This window comes from Dendrobates tinctorius, unplaced genomic scaffold (genome assembly GCF_039654945.1).
Source record: "Dendrobates tinctorius isolate UK_male_01 unplaced genomic scaffold, ASM3965494v1 ptg000075l, whole genome shotgun sequence".
In the NCBI taxonomy this organism is placed as follows: Eukaryota; Metazoa; Chordata; class Amphibia; order Anura; family Dendrobatidae; genus Dendrobates; species Dendrobates tinctorius.
In genome coordinates this window covers 1,478,795-1,500,819 of record NW_027361743.1, presented here as the reverse complement: position 1 = coordinate 1,500,819, position 22,025 = coordinate 1,478,795, and the positions used below count along the sequence as shown (strand labels likewise).

Genomic DNA, 22,025 nt, shown 5'->3' with positions numbered 1-22,025 from the left:
ATCACTCCATTCCTACACATGCACTGCCGTCTCTCCTTTCCTGTGCATTGGAGTGTCATTCTCAAGAATGGAATCTGTGACCATGCAGAGCTTATGTGCGTCACATGGTACACTGTGTACCCATTTGCTGCCCATCTTTATTGCTCCAGTGCATCTGAAATGAGAAATAAAGTCCTCCTGAATCATTTTTTTGTATGCAACTCAGCTCCCAAAGATAACTATATACCAGAATTTTTTTTACTTTGTAACTTACATTCTTTGGTTAACAAAAAGTAGAGGACAGCTCAAAGAGAGTATACTGCTGTATCAGACTACAGAGGGATTGATGTTACCATGAAGACACAATATTTTTTTTTTCATTTATAGACATTTTCAGAAGTTAAAAAAGACAAAAAACAAAAGACTATTCTTTATTGTAGAAGCTTCGGAGCAGTAGGATAATGGGTTGCAGAGGTTTTCTGTTCCCCCGGTGTTATCCGGTAATGCGGAATGGTCCGTAATCCGCTATTATGTAGTGATTGTTACCGTGCCACGCTGCATTGTTTGTGACTGACTGCGATGTTTGCACACGTTACCATTGAGTTAACCTTTCGACGCGTCTCTTCTGGGTTAGATTACGGCTTATTTTTTCCCGTGGCGGTCTATGAAGGATACTTATGATCTGCACATACAGGATGTGATTTGTGTTGCTCTGGAATCAATATGTTCCTGGACACCTGTAACCTGCAAACCGTCTCTAATCCAACGGCTTTTCCAGTTAATGAGCCCCAATGGGGGACGCAGCTGTTGTATTCCACATGGATTGTCCTACCGGTGTGCATGGAATCGGGGCCAAAGCTGCTGTGACTTCCCATCCCGTATATATCTATAATTAAGCGTACAGATCATTATGGCGGGGGGTTTTGGCACTGAGGATGTTTGTCGAGCTGAATGTTAGTGAAAGGTTAAAGGTTCTCCAAGACCCGATTTATTCTTCATAGCTGAAACGTTCTGGTTTAAGATTTTTACTTTCGCAGGTTTTTCTATACAGATGCAATCCCGAAAAGTTTGTGTTTTGTTTGCAGCAAAGACCAAAAAAATATATATATTTTAGCGGCGTGACATAAGACATGATAATACAGCAGAAAGGGTCCGTTTTTTTTTATACAGATAGCGCCACTATTGTACATTGGTGGTGTCCGGTATTGTAGGTTAGATTAAGAAATTCGTAGAAGGCTAAACTGCAATTCCAGACATAGCCTCTACACAAGAGTGGTGCTGTTTCTAAGAAAATGAATCCATTTTTTTTTTAACTGTTTATTATGTCAAACTTTTTTTTCTCTCTATATTAAGGGCCCCTCGGGTTTACATGGACACGGCATTACTGTACTTACGACAAAAGCAGTAAAACCTTTACGATGAGCGTTTCCGAAACAAAGTCTGGTGGAAAAGTGGTGAGTGTTATGGCTGTTTTTAATGGCTCCCTGGAAGTATTCTTCAGGAATTTTTATTATTTTGTAAAAAAAAAAAAAAAAATGGGTAAAATGGTCATCTCAATTAGACCAAGTGTACACTATGAGGGCATGTGGACATGATAGATAAGTCTCCCTTCCCTCAGAGTAGGAACTAGCAGGCAGGTGTACTATTTTTATGGTGAGAACTGAACTGGCTCTACTGGCTTGGACGGAACGTCAAGGCTGCAGACGATCAGTGGCCACCGATTGGCTGCAGCTGTCACATGACGTCCAGCACCGGAAGAGGAAGCAAGAGGACCATCTGTGGACACAAGCAGAAGTGCGGAAGAGTGATAAATATCTATTATTTTCTTTTTTCTGACTCCCCATAGGCCTATTTTTAATATAACAACACCTAAATATATCCCTAAAATAATGCCATGAAGGGAACATAGATACGTCCCCAAACCACAAAACTTCACACAAGGCAAAAATAAAATTGAAAATCTTTATTGCAACAGTTAATAAAATGTAAAACAGCTAGGAAGATACCACAGGTACAGGAAAAGAAAGTGGGTAACCCAGGGGTTGACCAAAATCACAAATGTGTCAATGGTCATACATATATATAGCATGCACATAAAAATGAAAAACCAATGTTGGTTCTATGTAACTACAGTATGTACAAAAATGAAGAAAACTATCAATTTTTTGTCATATATGCCATAGAAATACATTATAATTAATGCATGTTGCAATCATAGTGAGCCACCTAATTCTCATAATATACATTAAAAGGCATAAATGTGCCAAGATTAAATAAGTATACAATAGCAATAAATAATGTGACTATTATTTATTCTATTTAGTGATTTTGGTCAACCCCTGGGTTACCCACTTTCTTTTCCTGTGGTATCTTCCTAGCTGTTTTACATTTTATTAACTGTTGCAATAAAGATTTTCAATTTTATTTTTGCCTTGTGTGAAGTTTTGTGGTTTGGTGACCTATTTTTATTATAAAAATATTTAGATGAGAACCCTTTAGTAGATTAGCGCATCAAGTGTGAATGAGGATACCCATGACTGGCCGTTGGTGCCAATGGTGCCTTTTTCAGGAAAGACAGGTAATGCATTCCCTTCTTTGTCACATTGAATGTGGTGATTAGCTGACAAAAATCTCTTACCTATGGCTAGCTTCATTGTTGGGTCTAGAGATGAGAAAATTGCTTCTCGCAACCCCGGTCCATAGTTCAGGTCAGTGCTCTGTGGCTGATTATAGGAGATGCTCGAATTTCCTGAGCTTTCCAGTTCCCCGGTGCGGCCTTTGATTCACCAATTTGGCGTGCCGTCATATGTTTGGTGCACAGGTGGCATCTCACCAGCCTGGCTAATCAAAAGCTAACCTGGGATCCAGTAGGGTAAGGAAATTCGTGCAGCGCCTTTCCATGGCCAGAGGCCACTGGTCTGGACCATGGACTTGGGCCTTCACGAAGCGATCTGCTCACTCCAAGTTGGGTCTTGTGGTACAGAACAACGAGGTCTGCTCCATATAGAGCAGTTGTGTGATACAGACAATATAAATGGTTGGACAGAGGGATCGGACCTCTTTCACCCCATTGTCCACAGTGGGAAAGCCAAACTGGACAACTCCTAGAACAATGGTCAGAAATAACATCAGAGATGGTTGGGAAGTGGGACTGTTTTCAGAAAACAATCAAATGAACCACTCCACCTTACCAAGAGTAATGGCTCCGCTTTCTAAGCTTTTTGGGGTATAGGCTAATCTTCCACTAATTAGTCATGTCTGCTCAATACCAATACGTACAGGACAGTCCATTTTAGATTTTTCCACATATATGCGCAGAGAACATCTTTAATTATCTTGTGATGTAGATGCCTCATACAAAACAACTATAGGACGGCAGACGTCAAGACCCGGTGATGTGTTGTTGTTTTTTTCTCCAAATGTGATCATCTTGTGTCACTCAATATGTGGAGACCAGGAAAGAAAGACACCCTGATAGCAGTCATATCCCTGTAATACTCGGCATATTGGGGTGACATCCAAGTGGGAGATGTGATGGTGGCCATTTTGAAATTTGAGATACAGGTGACCCTTCTAGGAAATGTGTCATAAATAGTGTTGAGCGATACCATCCGATACTGAGAAGTATTGGATCGGATTGGATCGGACCGATACCCCAAAATGTATCGGTATCGCCGATTCTGATACCGGAAGTCCCATACAAGTCAATGGGACAGAAATATTGGAATTAAATAAAACCCTTTCTTTCCTTGTACATCTATTTCGGGAGGGGAGAAGAGTGTGGGCGGTGCGTGGGCGGACACTGTGCCTGTCTGTATGTGCGGGCGGTTTCTGTACGGGCCTGCCGGGGGCCTGTGCCGGTTATCGGGGGTCTGTGCGGGCCTGCCGGGGGCCTGTGCCGGCTGTCGGGGGTCTGTACAGGCCTGCCGGGGGCTTGTGCTGGCTGTCGGGGGTCTGTACGGGCCTGCCGGGGGCCTGTGCTGGCTGTCGGGGGTCTGTACGGGCCTGCCGGGGGCCTGTGCCGGCTACCGGGGGGTCTGTACGGGCCTGCAGGGGCCTGTGCCGGCTGTCGGGGGTCTGTACGGGCCTCCCGGGGGCCTGTAGGCCTGCCGGGGGCCTGTGCCGGCTGCCGGGGGTCTGTACGGGCCTGCTGGGGGTCTTGTGTGTGTGCAGGCATTGTCTGATGGGACTACAAGTCCCATTGGGCAATGGCTGCTACAATGACAGTGATTGACACATTAGCCAATGAAAAAAACATACATACTACATACTTACTACATATATACTACATTCATACAACATACATACATACTACATACATACTTCATATATACTACATTCATACAACATACATACATACTACATACATACTTCATATATACTACATTCATACAACATACATACATACTACATATATACTACATTCATACAACATACATACTACATATATACTACATTCATACAACATACATACTACATACATACTTCATATATACTACATTCATACATACTACATACATACAACATACATACAACATGCTACAGACATACAACATACATACTTCATATATACTACATTCATACAACATGCATACTACATACATACTTCATATATACTACATTCATACAACATACATACATACTACATATATACTACATTCATACATACATACATAGTACATACTACATACATACATACAATACATGCATGCATTCAACATACATACTACATATATACTACATTCATACAACATGCATACATACTATATACATACTACATGCATACAACATACATACAACATGCTACAGACATACAACATACATACTACATACGTACTACATTCATACACCAGACATACATACTACCTACATACTACATACAATACATTCATACATTCATAGAATACATACATATAGACATACAGTACATATAACATAGAGTACATACTCACCATAACTTGTCACTTTGTTCCCCGAAGCCAATGTCATCTGTGGAAAAATATGAAAAAAACAAACAAGCGATATACTCCCTGATCCGCAGAAATCCACAGTGTCCCACGACGATCTCCCATAGAGAACAGCTGATGCGACCGCTCTCTATGGGACTCCTCCGCCACTGTAAAAAAATAGTCCCTAGTCTCACTTTATGGCAAATGCTGCGTGGGAACTTTCTCACACAGCAATGCCAAAAGTGAGACTAGGGACTATTTTTTTTTTACAGTGGTGGAGGAATACAGTGCGGAAGGATACCTACCTCCCGTCATTGTATTCCTGGAGCCCGCAGAGAGCGGTGGCATCAGCTGATGCTGCTCTTCTGCATGGGAGATCGTCATGGGACACTCGTGGATTTCTGCGGATCAGGGAGTATATTGCTTGTTTGTTATTTTCATATTTTTCCACAGATGACACTGGCTTCGGGGATCAAAGTGACAAGTGATGGTGAGTATGTACTCTGTTATATGTACTGTATGTCTATATGTATGTATTGTATGAATGTATTGTATGTAGTATGTATGTAGCATGTATGAATGTAGTATATATGTAGCATGTATGTATGTTGTATGAATGTAGTATATATGAAGTATGTATGTAGTATGTATGTTGTATGAATGTAGTAGATATGAAGTATGTATGTAGTATGTATGTTGTATGAATGTAATATGTATGTAGTATGCATGTAGTATTTATATGTTGTATGAATGTAGTATATATGAAGTATGTATGTAGTATGTATGTATGTTGTATGAATGTAGTATGTATGTATGTTGTATGAATGTAGTATATATGTAGTATGTATGTATGTTGTATGAATGTAGTATATATGTAGTATGTATGTAGTACGTATGTTGTATGAATGTAGTATATATGAAGTATGTATGTAGTATGTATGTAGTATGTATGTTGTAAGAATGTAGTATATATGTAGTATGTATGTAGTATGTATGTTGTATGAATGTAGCATATATGAAGTATGTATGTAGTATGTATGTTGCATGAATGTAATATGTATGTTGTATGTATGTAGTATATATGAAGTATGTATGTTGTATGAATGTAGTATGTATGTAGTATGTATGTTGTATGAATGTAGTATATATGAAGTATGTATGTAGTATGTATGTTGTAAGAATGTAGTATATATGTAGTATGTATGTAGTATGTATGTTGTATGAATGTAGCATATATGAAGTATGTATTTTGTATGAATGTAGTATATATGAAGTATGTATGTAGTATGTATGTTGTAAGAATGTAGAATATATGTAGTATGTATGTAGTATGTATGTTGTATGAATGTAGCATATATGAAGTATGTATTTTGTATGTATGTAGTATGTATGTTTTTTTTTTTTTACATTCAACACATTAGCCGGATGATGGGACTACTACTGTCCCATCATTGGCTAATGTGTCAATCACTGTCATTGTAGCAGGCATCGCCCGATGGGACTCGTAGTCCCATCAGACGATCCTGCACAGAGCCCCGGCAGCCCACACAGAGCCCCGGCAGGCCCGCACAGAGCCCCGGCAGGCCCGCATAGACCCCCGAGAGGCCCGTACAGGCCCCCGACAGCCGGCACAGGCCCCCGGCAGGCCCGTACAGGCCCCGGCAGGCCCGCATAGACCCCCGAGAGGCCCGTACAGGCCCCCGACAGCCAGCACAGGCCCCCGGCAGGCAGGCCCGTACAGACCCCGCATCATGATGCGCACAGACCGCGCATCATGATGACATCATTTCAGCAGCCGGTCACAGCCACAACAGTGGCTCATTGCATTATGGGGACTTCCGATTCCGGTATCCGATATTGAAAAAAATATCAGTACTGGGTATCGGAATTCCGATACAGCGAATACCCGATATTTGCAGTATCGGAATGCTCAACTCTAGTCATAAATGTTCTCTTTAGATTAAATTCTTTGACCAATCGTAGTTGTACTGTAGGTTCTATGGTTTAGTACATGTAGATTTTGTGGAGTTGTGAACTGTTCCTAATGAAGAAACTGTAATGTGGGTACATCACATCATTTTTCTTTTCCCCCCTTCTTCAGAACGGGTTGATCTCCAGCACCCCAGAAATGTTTAAGCTGAAAATGTGCATCAGACGCAAAACCGACTCTATAGACAAGCGCTTCTGCTTCGACATAGAAGTCATAGAAAGGTCAGTCATTGGCTTCAGTAACTGATAGAATTGTCAACTTTTTGTTTTTTAACTATTTTTGGTAAAATGTTTGAATGTCTGTAATGGACATTCTGGTTTCTTCATAATTCAGTAGAAATAGATTGAAAACTGCCTTACAAATATGACGACTGTTGAAAATATGGAGTCTTCTCAGTCCGAAGCATATAGTCCATGTGGCTGCCGGGCCACTTGAATCAGGGTCTCTGCACCTACATCATTCTGCTCTCAGATGGGGTAACCATAACCTGCAGATAGATTAAATTTCCTCCAGAATCCAGTGATGACGGCTTTACACCACTTCATCTGACACTCGGCATTGTGCTTCGTGATGTACGGCTGCATGCAACTTCTCGGCCTTGAAGCATCTAGCGGGAGCGCATTGTTTATGCTGATGTTATACTAGAGGAGGTCTGGACTTTGCAGTTATGGGGTCAGCAGAGCATTGGTGACTTTTCTGCCCTCTGCTCCTCAGCACTCGGTCCCCCGCTCTGTAATGTTATGGGGTCTTCATTTCATGGTTGAGTTGCTGCAGTTCTTTCCACTTCTCAATATTATCACACACAGGTGATGGAGGAAGATTTAGGAGGAAAAAATGTCATTTAAGGACTTGCTACCCTGGTGGCTTCTATTACAGGACCGTGTTGGTACCAGTGAGCTCTGCACCACCAGCCGTAGCTGTTCTATCAAATGTTAGTAAAGGCAAATGGTATTGCGGGGGGCTGGAGGTTATACACTGCGGTTGAGGAGCCGGATATTACACACGAGGGACAATGAGGACAAATGTTATGGGAAAGTGGGTCCGGGTGTTATACATTGGGGACATTGGGGCCAGATGTTATGCACCAGGGTCAATGGGGCAGAATGTTATATACTGGGATTAATGGAGCCGGATATTGTACATTGGGGCTGGACGATATACACTTTGGACAAAGGGGCCGCATTTTATACCGTGAGGACAATGGGGCTGGATGTTGTACACTGGGAACAATGGGGCCGGATGTTATACACTGGGCACAAAGGAACCAGCTGTTACACACTGGGAGCAATGAGACCAGACATTATACACCGGAGGCCATGCGGCTGGGTGTTATATACTGGGGCAATAGGGCCAGACATTATATACGGGGGACAATGGGGCCAGACATTATACATCGGTGGGCAAAAGGCCAGACATTATACACCGGGGAGCAATGGGGCCAGACATTATACACCGGGGGCAATGGGGCCAGACATTATACACCGGGGGCAATGGGGCCAGACATTATACACTGGGGCAATGGGGCCAGACATTATACACCGAGGGGCAATGGGGCCAGACATTATACACTGGGGAGCAATAGGGCCAGACATTATACACCGGGGGGCAATGGGGCCAGACATTATACACTGGGGGGCAATGGGGCCAGACATTATACACCGGGAGGCAATGGGGCCAGACATTATACCCCAGGGAGCAATGGGGCCAGACATTATACACCGGGGGCAATGGGGCCAGACATTATACACTGGGGCAATGGGGCCAGACATTATACACCGAGGGGCAATGGGGCCAGACATTATACACTGGGGAGCAATAGGGCCAGACATTATACACCGGGGGGCAATGGGGCCAGACATTATACACTGGGGGGCAATGGGGCCAGACATTATACACCGGGAGGCAATGGGGCCAGACATTATACACCGGGGGCAATGGGGCCAGACATTATACACCGGGGGGCAATGGGGCCAGACATTATACACTGGGGCAATGGGGCCAGACATTATACACCGAGGGGCAATGGGGCCAGACATTATACACTGGGGAGCAATAGGGCCAGACATTATACACCGGGGGGCAATGGGGCCAGACATTATACACTGGGGGGCAATGGGGCCAGACATTATACACCGGGAGGCAATGGGGCCAGACATTATACCCCGGGGAGCAATGGGGCCAGACATTATACACCGGGGGCAATGGGGCCAGACATTATACACTGGGGCAATGGGGCCAGACATTATACACCGAGGGGCAATGGGGCCAGACATTATACACTGGGGAGGAATAGGGCCAGACATTATACACCGGGGGGCAATGGGGCCAGACATTATACACTGGGGGGCAATGGGGCCAGACATTATACACCGGGAGGCAATGGGGCCAGACATTATACCCCGGGGAGCAATGGGGCCAGACATTATACACCGGGGGGCAATGGGGCCAGACATTATACACCGGGGAGCAATGGGGCCAGACATTATACACCAGGGGGCAATGGGGCCAGACATTATACACTGGGGGGCAATGGGGCCAGACATTATACACTGGAGACAATGGAGTTAAGACCTGAAATCAACGAATAAGACATTTTTGCCAATACTTTTATCTACATCATCTCTCTAGCTATCGATTTATGCTTTTCTTTTCCAGACAAGGCATCATAACTCTTCAAGCATTATCTGAGGCGAACAGAAAACAATGGTTGGAGGCAATGGATGGAAAAGAGCCAGTAAGATCAATTTTATTGCAATTTTTTGCTTTGTGAACAACATCTGTCGGGAATAAAAAGGATTTCATCCTAAAATTCCTCAGCCTAGTTGCATGTGTTCTTATTGAAGCTGCTCTTCAATCTATATTGCTTCCGCCGCGGCATCCATAGATCTCATCCAACTTCCCATTCAGGTTTCCCAAGGAGTGACAACCCCTGAGGAAGCAAGAACTGTACTGCTGATTTATTTTTAAATGTATTTTATATTTATCTTGGTGGATTTTTTATTTTTAGACCAGTAGTCTCCAATGTCTTTAATAGTGAACACAACACAAGATTTTGGTCTAAAAACTAAGAAAAACTATTACATGTAGATAAACTATAAAAATAACAGAAAGCAACAATAATTGCTTGTGTAATTATGTGATATCAATATATTAAAGGACCGAGGCCCCAATTCATCCTTTGCGCTTTTTTTTTTGTTTGTTTTTTGATGCCATAATGAAAAATGTTCTTTTTTATTACTTATTACCTTTTTTTTTTTTTTTTTGCTCTTCTTTAACTTTTAGAGCAAAAAAGTCACATAAAATCACATGTAATCAATATTTAACGTATTACTTTGTTTTATATTTCAGATTTACACACTTCCGGCGATCATCAGCAAAAAGGAGGAAAGTAAGAGCTTGTACAATGTGTTTTACTTACTATGTGACCTTGTTTGAAAGGAGTATAATAAGTCTGCGTTCACATGCCGAAAGCCGCGTCAGCTTTATACCACTGCAGTAGATGGGAACAGTAGATGGGCCGCAGCAGTACAGGGACATCAGGCGTAGTGTAACCTTTGTGTGTGAATGCAGCTTTAGTGTGATGTCACGGGTGACTGGATACTCTACCTCCAGCAGGGCCAATTTCTATGACACCCGTGACCCTGAATACATCGCCTCCAGCAGGGCGAATTTAAACAATGTAACGTGCAGTCGGATACACCGCCTCCAGCAGGCGAATTTCAATAATTACACTTGTATCTGGATACACCGCCTCCAGCAGGGCGAATTTACAGAGATAAGGGAAACACCAGGGAAACCAATACAATGCAGGGCCCTGCAATAGGGAACGGGGACGTGGAGACCTCCTGCACTCCCCTGAGTCAGTGTCTCTACTCTCCTGACGGTCCCAAGGCAGGTTCCGCACCTGGCGATGAGCAGGATACCTACAAAGCCTAGCTCGCCCTGCAACTATCTCTTTCTAATGAATTGGACAGTGCAGAAACTAATCCAACCACTGCACTAAAACACACATAAGGAAAGTTACAAAACAGGGAAAAACCACTTAGCTTTGCTCTGTTGCTATTGCTTCCAGCAACAGAGTCCAGCACCTGAGTGCAGCTTTCCTCCTGAATACCTGCTACTTCACCAAAGCTTTGTCAGAGCTGCAAGGAACTCGTCACTGTAGCTCCTTCCACACCAGGACTCAGACTGAGCTGAAAGGAACTCTTCTCTAGCCCCTTCCTCCACCAAGGATGGTTGGAAATGACCAATATCACCAATAGTGAGTGAGACCACCTGACTCTCCTTTATAGGCAAGCCAGAGCAATCACACCGGCTAGTGATTCCCCTGTAATAATACTAGCCACCACCGGGGGCAAAACTAGAACTAAAGACACCACTGTGTAATGACCCTAATGGCCACCGGGGGCAAAACTAACTTTAAGCAAACAGCTTAAAGGAAAAGGTGCTTTTATCTGTCACAATCCAGCATGGATCGTGACAGTACCCTCCCTCAATGAGGGGCCTCTGGACCCTCAAGACCGCTCCTCATCAGGGAACCACCTACAGAGGGGACGCCCAGATCCAGAGTTCACCCCAACCACTACTTGAACTTCAGGTTCATGAACACTGCTGGTATTGGCAATGTATGTTCTGGAGGCACCACACCTCTCCAAAGCGCTGACCTGGGGGATGAGTTGTGTATGTGCATGTTTGGGGGTAACTCGAGCTGGCAAGACTCCGCAACACACTTCCACTGGATGTTTTTTGGTGGCCAACCCATACATGCTCGTTCACACACAGGTCTGGACCTGAACGTTTATTGCCACACATTAGTTTGCCACAATACGGTGAACTCATACTGGAACTGACAACAAGGGCATCCCCCTGTGTCACCACACTCACACCCCTGCAATTCACCAAGGGGCTCACCACCCTCCAACCCTTTCCACCACGAGATCTACGCCTCCTAGGGTTGGCTAATGGCGAGAGTTGAGACTTGCCCCTACTCTCCTGCAGCACTTCTGCTGCTCCCACGGGAGAGGAAGGGGCCAGTTGCAGAGAGACGGCAGAGACGGTATCCCCTAGGCAGCAGCCCTCACACGACTGCCCCCAGCTGACTACTTCCCTAGCCCTCCAATCTATAACCGGGTTGAGTTTTTTCAGCAAAGGGAGGCATAAAACGATAGACATCGGCATTCCCTCCAAGACGTAGCATGCCAAGGACTCCTCATGATGTCCTATCCGCAGATGGATATTTTCTACGACTTGAGTCAAGCTCCCCTGGCTCAGTGGAACAGAGTTAATGGCCTGGACGCTTATAGGTTGGGCTAGCGTCCTACACCTCAGGCTATCAGTCTGGACAAAGCGAGCATCCACGAGACTGACTCCTGCTCCGCTGTCCACAAGCACCGGTATCACCTCCGGTACCCCACCAGCCAACACCTCCGCTGACATAGTACCTTGGGAGGGCAAAATGGAGGAAATATACACTCCCTGGTTGCCTCCCTCCAAGCGACCAGGGGAATGCGGCTTCTGAGATGGCATAGATAATTTGGCGCTTGTAGGGCAAGCCTTAAGGACATGACCAGTCTGCCTGCAGTAGAAACATGCCGACCCCACTCCCTGAACCGTAGGCAGCTCTGTACACAAACTAGCTCCTCCTACTTGCATGGGTTCATCTGGAGACTTGGCACGCATTGGGCAGGCTCCCATGAAATGGCCCGGCTTCCCACAAGAAAAGCATACCCCGCACCACGGCGAGCCGCAGACAACCCCTTTTTTGTATCAACAACACCGGGCTGCCTGGGTTCCTCAGTCCGCACTGGTGGGTCCTCCTCCCTAGCGAGGACAACAGGGGGCACATTTTGTGTATGTCTCTCCCTAAGGCGTCTATCCACCCAGATGGCAAGGGAAATGGCGGCCTCCAGCGACCTGGGGGCGGTGTACTGCACCAGAGTATCCTGCAACTTTGGAGACAGACCCTGCACAAATTGACTCCTAAGTGCAGGGTCATTCCACTGGGTGTCAGTGGCCCACCTCCTAAACTCTGAGCAGTACTCCTCAGCAACCCGGGCTCCCTGTTTATACCTACGGAGTCGGGATTCCGCCAGGGAGACGCCATCAGGATCCCCATACACTAGCGCCAAAGCCGCAAAAAACTCGTCCACGGACTCTAATGATGGTGAATCGTCCGGCAGGGAGAAGGCCCAGGACTGGGGATCCCCCGTATGAAGGGACATGATGATTCCCACCCTTTGCTCTTCACTCCCTGATGAACGAGGGCGCAGCCTGAAGTATAATTTTTCAGCAGGCCTGTAAACAAGAATTGATCTCTCCCTCCAGAAAACCTGTCAGGGAGGGCTATCTTGGCTTCTGGCTGAGCCTGTTCCTAAACCAAGCCCCCAAAGCCCACCAACAGCTGCAGTTGCTGCACCAACTCACCACACAGTCCCCTAATCTCATTAGTAAAGATCTGCAGCATTTGGGCAAAGGTCTGCATTGGGTCCATGACTCAGCAGAAAAAAATGTATGGTTGGTGATAATGTGATGTCACGGGTGACTGGATAAACCGCCTTCAGCAGGGCGAATTTAAACAATGTAACATGCAGCCAGATACACCACCTCCAGCAGGCGAATTTCAATAATTACACTTGTATCTGGATACACCGCCTCCAGCATGGAGAATCTGCTGAGTTAAGGGAAACACCAGGGAAACCAATACAATGGAGGGCCCTGCAATAGGGAATGGGGACGTGGAGACCTCCTGCACTCCCCTGAGTCAGTGTCTCTACTCTCCTGACGGTCCCTAGACAGGTTCCGCACCTGGCGACGAGCAGGATATCTACAAACCCTAGCTCGCCCTGCACCTATCCCTTTCTATTGAATTGGACGGTGCAGAAACTAATCCAATCACTGCACTAAAACACACATATAGAAAGTTACAAAACAGGGAAAAACCACTTAGCTTTGCTCTGTTGCTATTGCTCCCAGCAACAGAGTCCAGCACCTGAGTGCAGCTTTCCTCCTGAATAGCTGCTACTTCACCGAAGCTTTGTCAGAGCTGCAAGGAACACCTCACTGTAGCTCCTTCCACACCAGGACTCTGACTGAGCTGAAAGGAACTCTTCTCTAGCTCCTTCCTCCACCAAGGATGGTTGGAAATGACCAATATCACCAACAGTGAGTGAGACCACCTGACTCTCCTTTATAGGCAAGCCAGAGCAATCACACCTGCTAGTGATTCTCCGGTAATAATACAGGAAAGGAAAGACACTGTCTGCAGTCTGCCAAAAAACCCTACAAAATGTCCAACACAACTGATAGCAAAATTAACCCTGAAGTCACTAGACTTCTCCCATTATATCAGCACTCTGAAAATATTCACAGAGCAAAAAGAGGCCAATCCAACAAGGGACAAAAAAAAGGCAATTTGGCAAATAAGAGTGGAAATTCAGCACAGGCGGGCTGGCTGACCACACAAAAACTGAAAAGACCAACAAGAGCAAGTGTGAACATTAGCAAAAAAAAAACTTATCTTGAAAGACTGGAACAGAGCTGAGTCCTAGACCTGAGAAGCAGACTGAATCAACAGCAACAGGATAGGGCGTCGGCTGTCTTATATCCAGTCTGATACTCCAGAGATCCAATCATTATCTTCCTCACCAGGTGGCAGATCACCACCACTTAAACTAGCCTCACTACCTCCCGTCACCACCAGAGGGAGAACGGAAGGGGAACTCTCACCTGGTGCAGCAGAAAATGAGCTCATAACACACCGGTCTGTTATGAATGGGTCACCGAGGAGAAAAAAATCTAAACAAGCTAAGCCCAGAAAAACCAGAGAGGTTGGTAACTATGCAGATTGCAGATCCCTGATCCTAACAACACAACTTGCAGCAGCCGTGGGGCGTACCTACGATGAACCTAGACGCCTCGTCACGGCCGGAGGACTAAATAAGCCTAAAGCAAGAAAAGGGGAAAACTAACTGCCCCAGAGCAGGACCCAAAGGAACAGACAGCCCCCACACATGTATTGACGGTGAAACAAGATGAAAACACAAACACAGGCAGGAAAATAGGCTGAGCAAATGATGGGGCCCAAACTAACTAGAAAGGAGAGGAAAGGAAAAACACTGTCTGCAATCTGCCCAAAACCCTACAAAATAATGTCCAACACTTCTGATAACAAAATTGACCCTGAAGTCACTAGACTTCTCCCACTATATCAGCACTCTGAAATATTCTGAGACAGAGCAAAAAGAGGCCAATCTAATAAGGGACAAAAAGCAAATTGGCAAATACAGATAAATAAGAGTGGAAATTCAGCACAGCCCCTGCCGGGGCTAGCTCACCACACAAAAAAACTGAATAGAACAACAAAATCAAGTGTGAACATTAGCAGAAAAACTTAGCTTGAGCTGACTGGAACAGAGCTGAGAACCAAGACCTGACAAGCAGAAGGAATCACCAGCACCAGAGTAGGGCGTCGGCTGTCTTAAATCCAATCTGAGATTCCTGAGGTCCAATCGTCATCCTCATTATCAGGTGGCAGATGTCTACTGATTAAATCAGCCTCAATACCTCCTGTTACCACCAGAGGGAGCCTGGAAGGAGAACTCACAACTGGTAGACCAGAAAATGAACTCACAACAGTACCCCCCCCTTGAGGAGGGGTCACCGAACCCTCATCCACACCACCATGCCGATCAGGATGGGCCCGGTGAAAAGCGCGAACCAATCTATTGGCATGAATATCAGAGGCAGAGACCCAAGAATTATCCTCCTGGCCATAACCCTTCCATTTGACCAAATACTGGAGTCTCCATCTAACCAAACGAGAATCCAATATTTTCTCTACCTCATATTCCACATTGCCTTCAACCAACACAGGGTCAGGAGGTGCTGCCATAGGAACCACTGGATCAACAAACCTCTTCAACAGAGATTTGTGAAATACGTTATGGATCTTGAACATAACTGGAAGAGCCAATCGAAAAGAAACAGGATTAAGAATCTCCAAAATCTTATTAGGTCCAATAAATCTTGGCTTAAATTTTGGAGATGCAACCTTCATAGGAATATTCTTAGACGACAACCAAACCATATCACCCACTTTAAACCTGGGACCAATGGTCCTATGCCGGTTGGAAAATCGCTGGGCCTTTTCCTGAGAGAGTGACAACTTATCCACCACTTGGTCCCATATCTGCTGCATTCTCTCAACCACAGTGTCCACACCTGGGCAGGACGAAGATTCCACTTGCCCTGAAGAGAATCGAGGATGAAACCCAAAATTACAGAAAAAGGGTGACATCATAGTGGCAGAACTAGCTCTATTGTTCAGCGTGAATTCAGCCAAGGGCAAAAATGAGACCCAGTCATCCTGATCAGCAGATATAAAACATCTTAAATAAGACTTCAAGGTCTGGTTTGTTCTCTCAGTCTGTCCATTGGTCTGGAGATGAAACGCGGAGGAGAAGGATAACTGAATTCCCAGACTGGAACAAAAGGCTTTCCAGAATCTGGAAACAAACTGAACTCCTCTGTTGGACACAATGTTCTCAGGAATCCCATGTAACTGAACCACCTGTTGTAAAAACAAGGGCACCAACTCAGCGGAAGATGGCAACTTTGGGAGTGGTACAAGATGGACCATCTTCGAAAATCTATCACAAATCACCCAGATAACAGTCATTCTCTGAGAGACAGGAAGATCAGAAATAAAATCCATTGAGATATGGGTCCATGGCCTCTTGGGCACCCGCAGGGGCATCAGCAACCCACTAGAACGAGAACAGGGTTTAGACCGAGAACAAGTCCCACAGGACTGTACAAAATTCCTCACATCACGAGATAAGGCAGGCCACCAAAACGACCGACTCACCAAATCTCTGGTACCAAAAATACCTGGATGACCAGCCAATGCGGAGCAATGAATTTCAGACATCACTCTCTTTCTCCACTGGCCAGGAACATGCAATTTTCCCATAGGGCAACGCTCAGGTTTATCCTCCTGAAATTCCTCCAGGGCACGTCTCAAATAGGGCGAAATGGCAGAAAGAACTACCCCCTCACCTAGGATGGTAGTAGGCTCGGTCACATTAAGAGAATCAGCAAAGAAACTACTAGAAAGGGTGTCTGCCTTAACATTGTTAGTGCCCAGGAGAAAAGAGACCACAAAATTAAAATGCGTGAAAAACAAGGCCCATCTAGCCTGTATAGGATTCAAGCGTTTGGCCGAATCCAGATAAATCAAATTCTTGTGATCGATGAGGACCACAACTTGATGTCTAGCTCCCTCCAACCAATGTCTCCACTCCTCAAATGCCCATTTCATGGCCAACAATTCCCGATTCCCCACGTCATAGTTGCGTTCAGATGGGGAGAACTTTCGAGAAAAGAAGGCACAGGGATTCATCTTAGAAGTCACAGGGTCTTTTTGGGACAAAACAGCTCCTGCACCAATCTCAGAAGCATCTACCTCCACCTGAAATGGAAGTAAGACATCAGGTTGCCGTAAAACCGGAGCTGAAGTAAATCTCTGCTTAAGCTCCTGAAATGCTGAGACAGCCTCAGGAGACCAATTCAGCACATCAGCACCCTTCTTGGTCAGATCAGTCAGTGGTTTGACAATACCAGAAAAGTTACCTATAAATTTACGATAGAAATTAGCAACACCCAAAATCTTCTGGAGGGCCTTCAAAGAAGTAGGCTGAACCCAATCATAAATGGCCTGTACCTTGTCCGGTCCATTTCAATAGTTGATGGAGACAAGATAAATCCCAAAAATGAAATCCTCTGTACACCAAAGAGGCATTTCGATCCCTTAACAAACAGGGAATTCTCCCTCAAAATCCGGAACACAGTCCGGACGTGTTTCACATGAGAATCCCAATCACTAGAAAAGATCAAAATATCATCCAGATAGATGATCAAAAACGTATCCACAAAGTCACGGAAAATATCATTCATAAAGGACTGGAAGACAGAAGGGGCAGTAGTGAGCCCAAAAGGCATCACCAGGTGCTCAAAATGTCCCTCCGGAGTATTAAACTCCATCTTCCATTCATCCCCGTGATTGATGCGAATAAGATTATACGCCCCCCTGAGGTCAAGCTTAGTAAACCAGCAGGCACTCTTAACTCTGGAGAATAAATCAGACATCAGAGGTAACGGGTACTGATATTTAACCGTCATCTTGTTAAGGGAACGATAACACTGGTCAACAGCATTTTTGGTGCCAAAGATATTTCATCGAATTTAGGGTATTTTTGGGGTGCTGATTCTGAATATGTCATCAGTTTTGCCAGATTGGCTCAAGTTTTTGAGATTTTTGGTATCTTATTTATAGCACTTGTTGGTAAATGCGACGCATCATCTCATTAATTTCTTTGGATTAGTACTTGAACTGAGCAGTTCTCAATATAGTTTTGTGTTAATTAGTGTTCTAAAAGTTTGTTCATAGCTTGATTTTTGCACTAACTTTATGTTGTTGTCTGTTTTCCAGTGAAAAGCATGAACTCATCAAGAAGAAGTTGTCTTAACGATCCAGACTCATTCTGTTACATTTGTGGTGAATACACACTGCCAAAACATAGAAGAAACATAACAGACTTCGTAAAAAAAGTGTATTTTGCCTATTTTGGGGTTATGCTTGGGGACCAAGACAAGTTTTGGGCACCACACATAGTGTGCAAAGCATGTATCGAATTATTACGAAAATGGAGCAAAGGACAAAGAAAAAGCTTCAAATTTGGTGTTCCAATGGTGTGGAGAGAGCCAAAAAATCATCATGATGACTGTTATTTATGGTAAACACAGGTACAGGCACATCTTCACAATGAGGGACAGGCCTTCTTGCAGATTCCATGTTACTCCCATTTTCGTTTCTTATGCTTATTGAATCCTTGCACTTGCACTGCACAGAAATAACAGTCATCATGATGATTTTTTGGCTCTCTCCACACCATTGGAACACCAAATTTGAAGCTTTTTCTTTGTCCTTTGCTCCATTTTCGTAATAATTCGATACATGCTTTGCACACTATGTGTGGTGCCCAAAACTTGTCTTGGTCCCCAAGCATAACCCCAAAATAGGCAAAATACACTTTTTTTACGAAGTCTGTTATGTTTCTTCTATGTTTTGGCAGTGTATATTCACCACAAATGTAACAGAATGAGTCTGGATCGTTAAGACAACTTCTTCATGATGAGTTCATGCTTTTCACTGGAAAACAGACAACAACATAAAGTTAGTGCAAAAATCAAGCTATGAACAAACTTTTAGAACACTAATTAACACAAAACTATATTGAGAACTGCTCAGTTCAAGTACTAATCCAAAGAAATTAATGAGATGATGCGTCGCATTTACCAACAAGTGCTATAAATAAGATACCAAAAATCTCAAAAACTTGAGCCAATCTGGCAAAACTGATGACATATTCAGAATCAGCACCCCAAAAATACCCCAAATTCATTAAAATATTTTGGACACCAGAAAAAAAAATTTTTTTCGTTGACCTGTGTAATCAATACACGGTCTTAATGAACCATCTTTCTTGGCCACAAAAAAACCCCCAGCACCTAAAGGTGACGAGGATGGTCTAATATGACCCTTCTCCAACGACTCCTTAATATAGGATCGCATAGCATCATGTTCGGGTACTGATAAGTTGAAAAGCCGACCCTTGGGAAATTTACACCCAGGCATCAACTCAATTGCACAGTCATAACTCCTATGAGGAGGCAAAGATGCAGACTTACTCTCACTAAATACATCAGAAAAATCGGCCAGATAATCAGGAATATCATGAGACTGAGGAGAGGTGGAGAAAACAGGAGCGTCCCTAAGAACACACTGACACCCCCAACTCACCACAGACCCAGATTTCCAATCCAAAACTGGATTATGGGTTTGCAACCAGGGAAAACCCAGAACAATAGTATCATGCAAATTATGCAGCACCAAAAATTACAATTTTCTTGGTGGTCTGGGGTAACTCACATTATCACCTGGGTCCAAAACTGAGGTTTATTCTCCGCCAAAGAAGTAGCATCAATACCCCTCAAAGGAGTAGGCGTCTGCAGAGGCGTCATGGAAAAACCACAACGTTTAGCAAAGTCCAAATCCATCAGATTCAACGCTGCTCCTGAATCCACAAAAGCCTTAGTGGAAAACGTAGATAAGGAGCAGATCAGAGTAATTGCCAAAAGGAACTTAGGTTATAACACTGCCCACAGCAAATGTGTGTGCAAAACGTTTCTCACGTTTAGGGCAGACAGAAATAGTATGAGAGGCATCTCCACAGAAAAAACACAGCTTATTACGCCTTCTAAACTCCTGACGTTGCGCCCTAGACAAAACCCCATCACATTGCTTAGGTTCAGACGTTTGTTCAAAAGGTGGCAGCGCCTCCCGTGTAGTTTTACGTTCACGTAAACGCCGATCAACTTGAATGGCTAATGACATAGAATCATCCAGACCAGAGGGAACAGGAAATCCCACCATAACATCTTTTACGGTCTCTGATAAACCTTTCCGAAAGAGAGCTGCCAAGGCACCATCATTCCATGTAGTAAGGACCGCCCACTTTGGGAATTTATGACAGTAAAACTCTGCAGGATCCTGACCCTGGTTTAATGCCAGCAGGGTTCTTTCAGCTTGATCAACAGCATTAGGTTCATCATACAACAACCCCAAGGCTTGAAAAAATGCATCCACATTAGTAAGAATAGGATTTTCAGGTGTCAGAGAAAAAGCCCAATCCTGGGGATCGCCGCGCAGCAAGGAGATGACAATTTTAACCTGCTGCGCAGAGCTCCCCGATGAGTTAGGCTTCAAGGCAAGAAATAATTTACAATTATTCTTAAAATTCAGAAATTTAGACCGATCCCCGGATATTAGGTTCAGCAGCATGTGACTGAATGAGGTAGGTGGAAATTCCCTGCACTTCAGCAGCAAGTTGCTCAACAAGATCAGACAATTGCTTAATCTCCGTTAGGGAAAAAAAAATCCTCCTACGGCCATAGAGAAAAAGAGGAAAAAATACATATAAAAAAAAAATTCTGACACTTTTTTTTTTCTTTTTTAACAACTTTTTCCTGCTTTTGAGTACCCTAGAATCTGCGGTATGGCTGGTGATTCTGTTATGAATGGGTCACCGAGGAGAAAAAAAGCCTAAACAAGCTAAGCCCAGAAAAAACAGAGAGGTTGGTAACTATGCAGATTGCAGATCCCTGATCCTAACAACACAACTAGCAGCAGCCGTGGAGCGTACCTACGATGAACCTAGACGCCTCGTCACGGCCGGAGGACTAAATAAGCCTAAAGCAAGAAAAGGGGAAAACTAACTGCCCCAGAGCAGACCCCAAAGGAATAGACAGCCCCCACACATGTATTGATGGTGAAACAAGATGAAAACACAAACACAGGCAGGAAAATAGGCTGAGCAAACGATGGGGCCCAAACTAACTAGAAAGGAGAGGAAAGGAAAGATACTGTCTGCAATCTGGCCAAAACCCTACAAAATAATGTCCAACACTTCTGATAACAAAATTAACCCTGAAGTCACTAGACTTCTCCCACTATATCAGCACTCTGAAATATTCTGAGACAGAGCAAAAAGAGGCCAATCTAATAAGGGACAAAAAGCAAATTGGCAAATACAGATAAATAAGAGTGGAAATTCAGCACAGCCCCAGGCGGGGCTGGCTGGCCACACAAAAAACTGAATAGAACAACAAAATCAAGTGTGAACATTAGCAGAAAAACTTAGCTTGAGCTGACTGGAACAGAGCTGAGAACCAAGACCTGACAAGCAGAAGGAATCACCAGCACCAGAGTAGGGCGTCGGCTGTCTTAAATCCAATCTAAGATTCCTGAGGTCCAATCATCATCCTCATTATCAGGTGGCAGATGTCTACTGATTAAATCAGCCTCACTACCTCCTTTTACCACCAGAGGGAGCCTGGAAGGAGAACTCACAACTGGTAGACCAGAAAATGAACTCACAACACCTTTCCGGACCTGAACGTTTATTGCCACACATTAGTTTGTCACAATACAGTGAACTCATACTGGAACTGACAACACAGGCGTCCCCCTGTGTCACCACACTCACACC

The 22,025-nt window shown here is 44.4% G+C and overlaps 1 protein-coding gene across 2 annotated transcripts in view; it reads left to right on the top strand.

Moving 5' to 3' along the window:
- Window positions 1-22,025, top strand: part of ARHGAP42 (Rho GTPase activating protein 42) — a 373,376-nt gene that overhangs the window by 297,313 nt on the left and 54,038 nt on the right. For both annotated transcript variants that reach the window (XM_073582941.1, XM_073582942.1), the window contains exons 9-12: window positions 1,333-1,433; window positions 7,030-7,139; window positions 9,574-9,652; window positions 10,267-10,306. In XM_073582941.1, coding sequence (XP_073439042.1) covers window positions 1,333-1,433; window positions 7,030-7,139; window positions 9,574-9,652; window positions 10,267-10,306 — 330 coding nt within the window. The remainder of the gene's footprint in view (window positions 1-1,332; window positions 1,434-7,029; window positions 7,140-9,573; window positions 9,653-10,266; window positions 10,307-22,025) is intronic.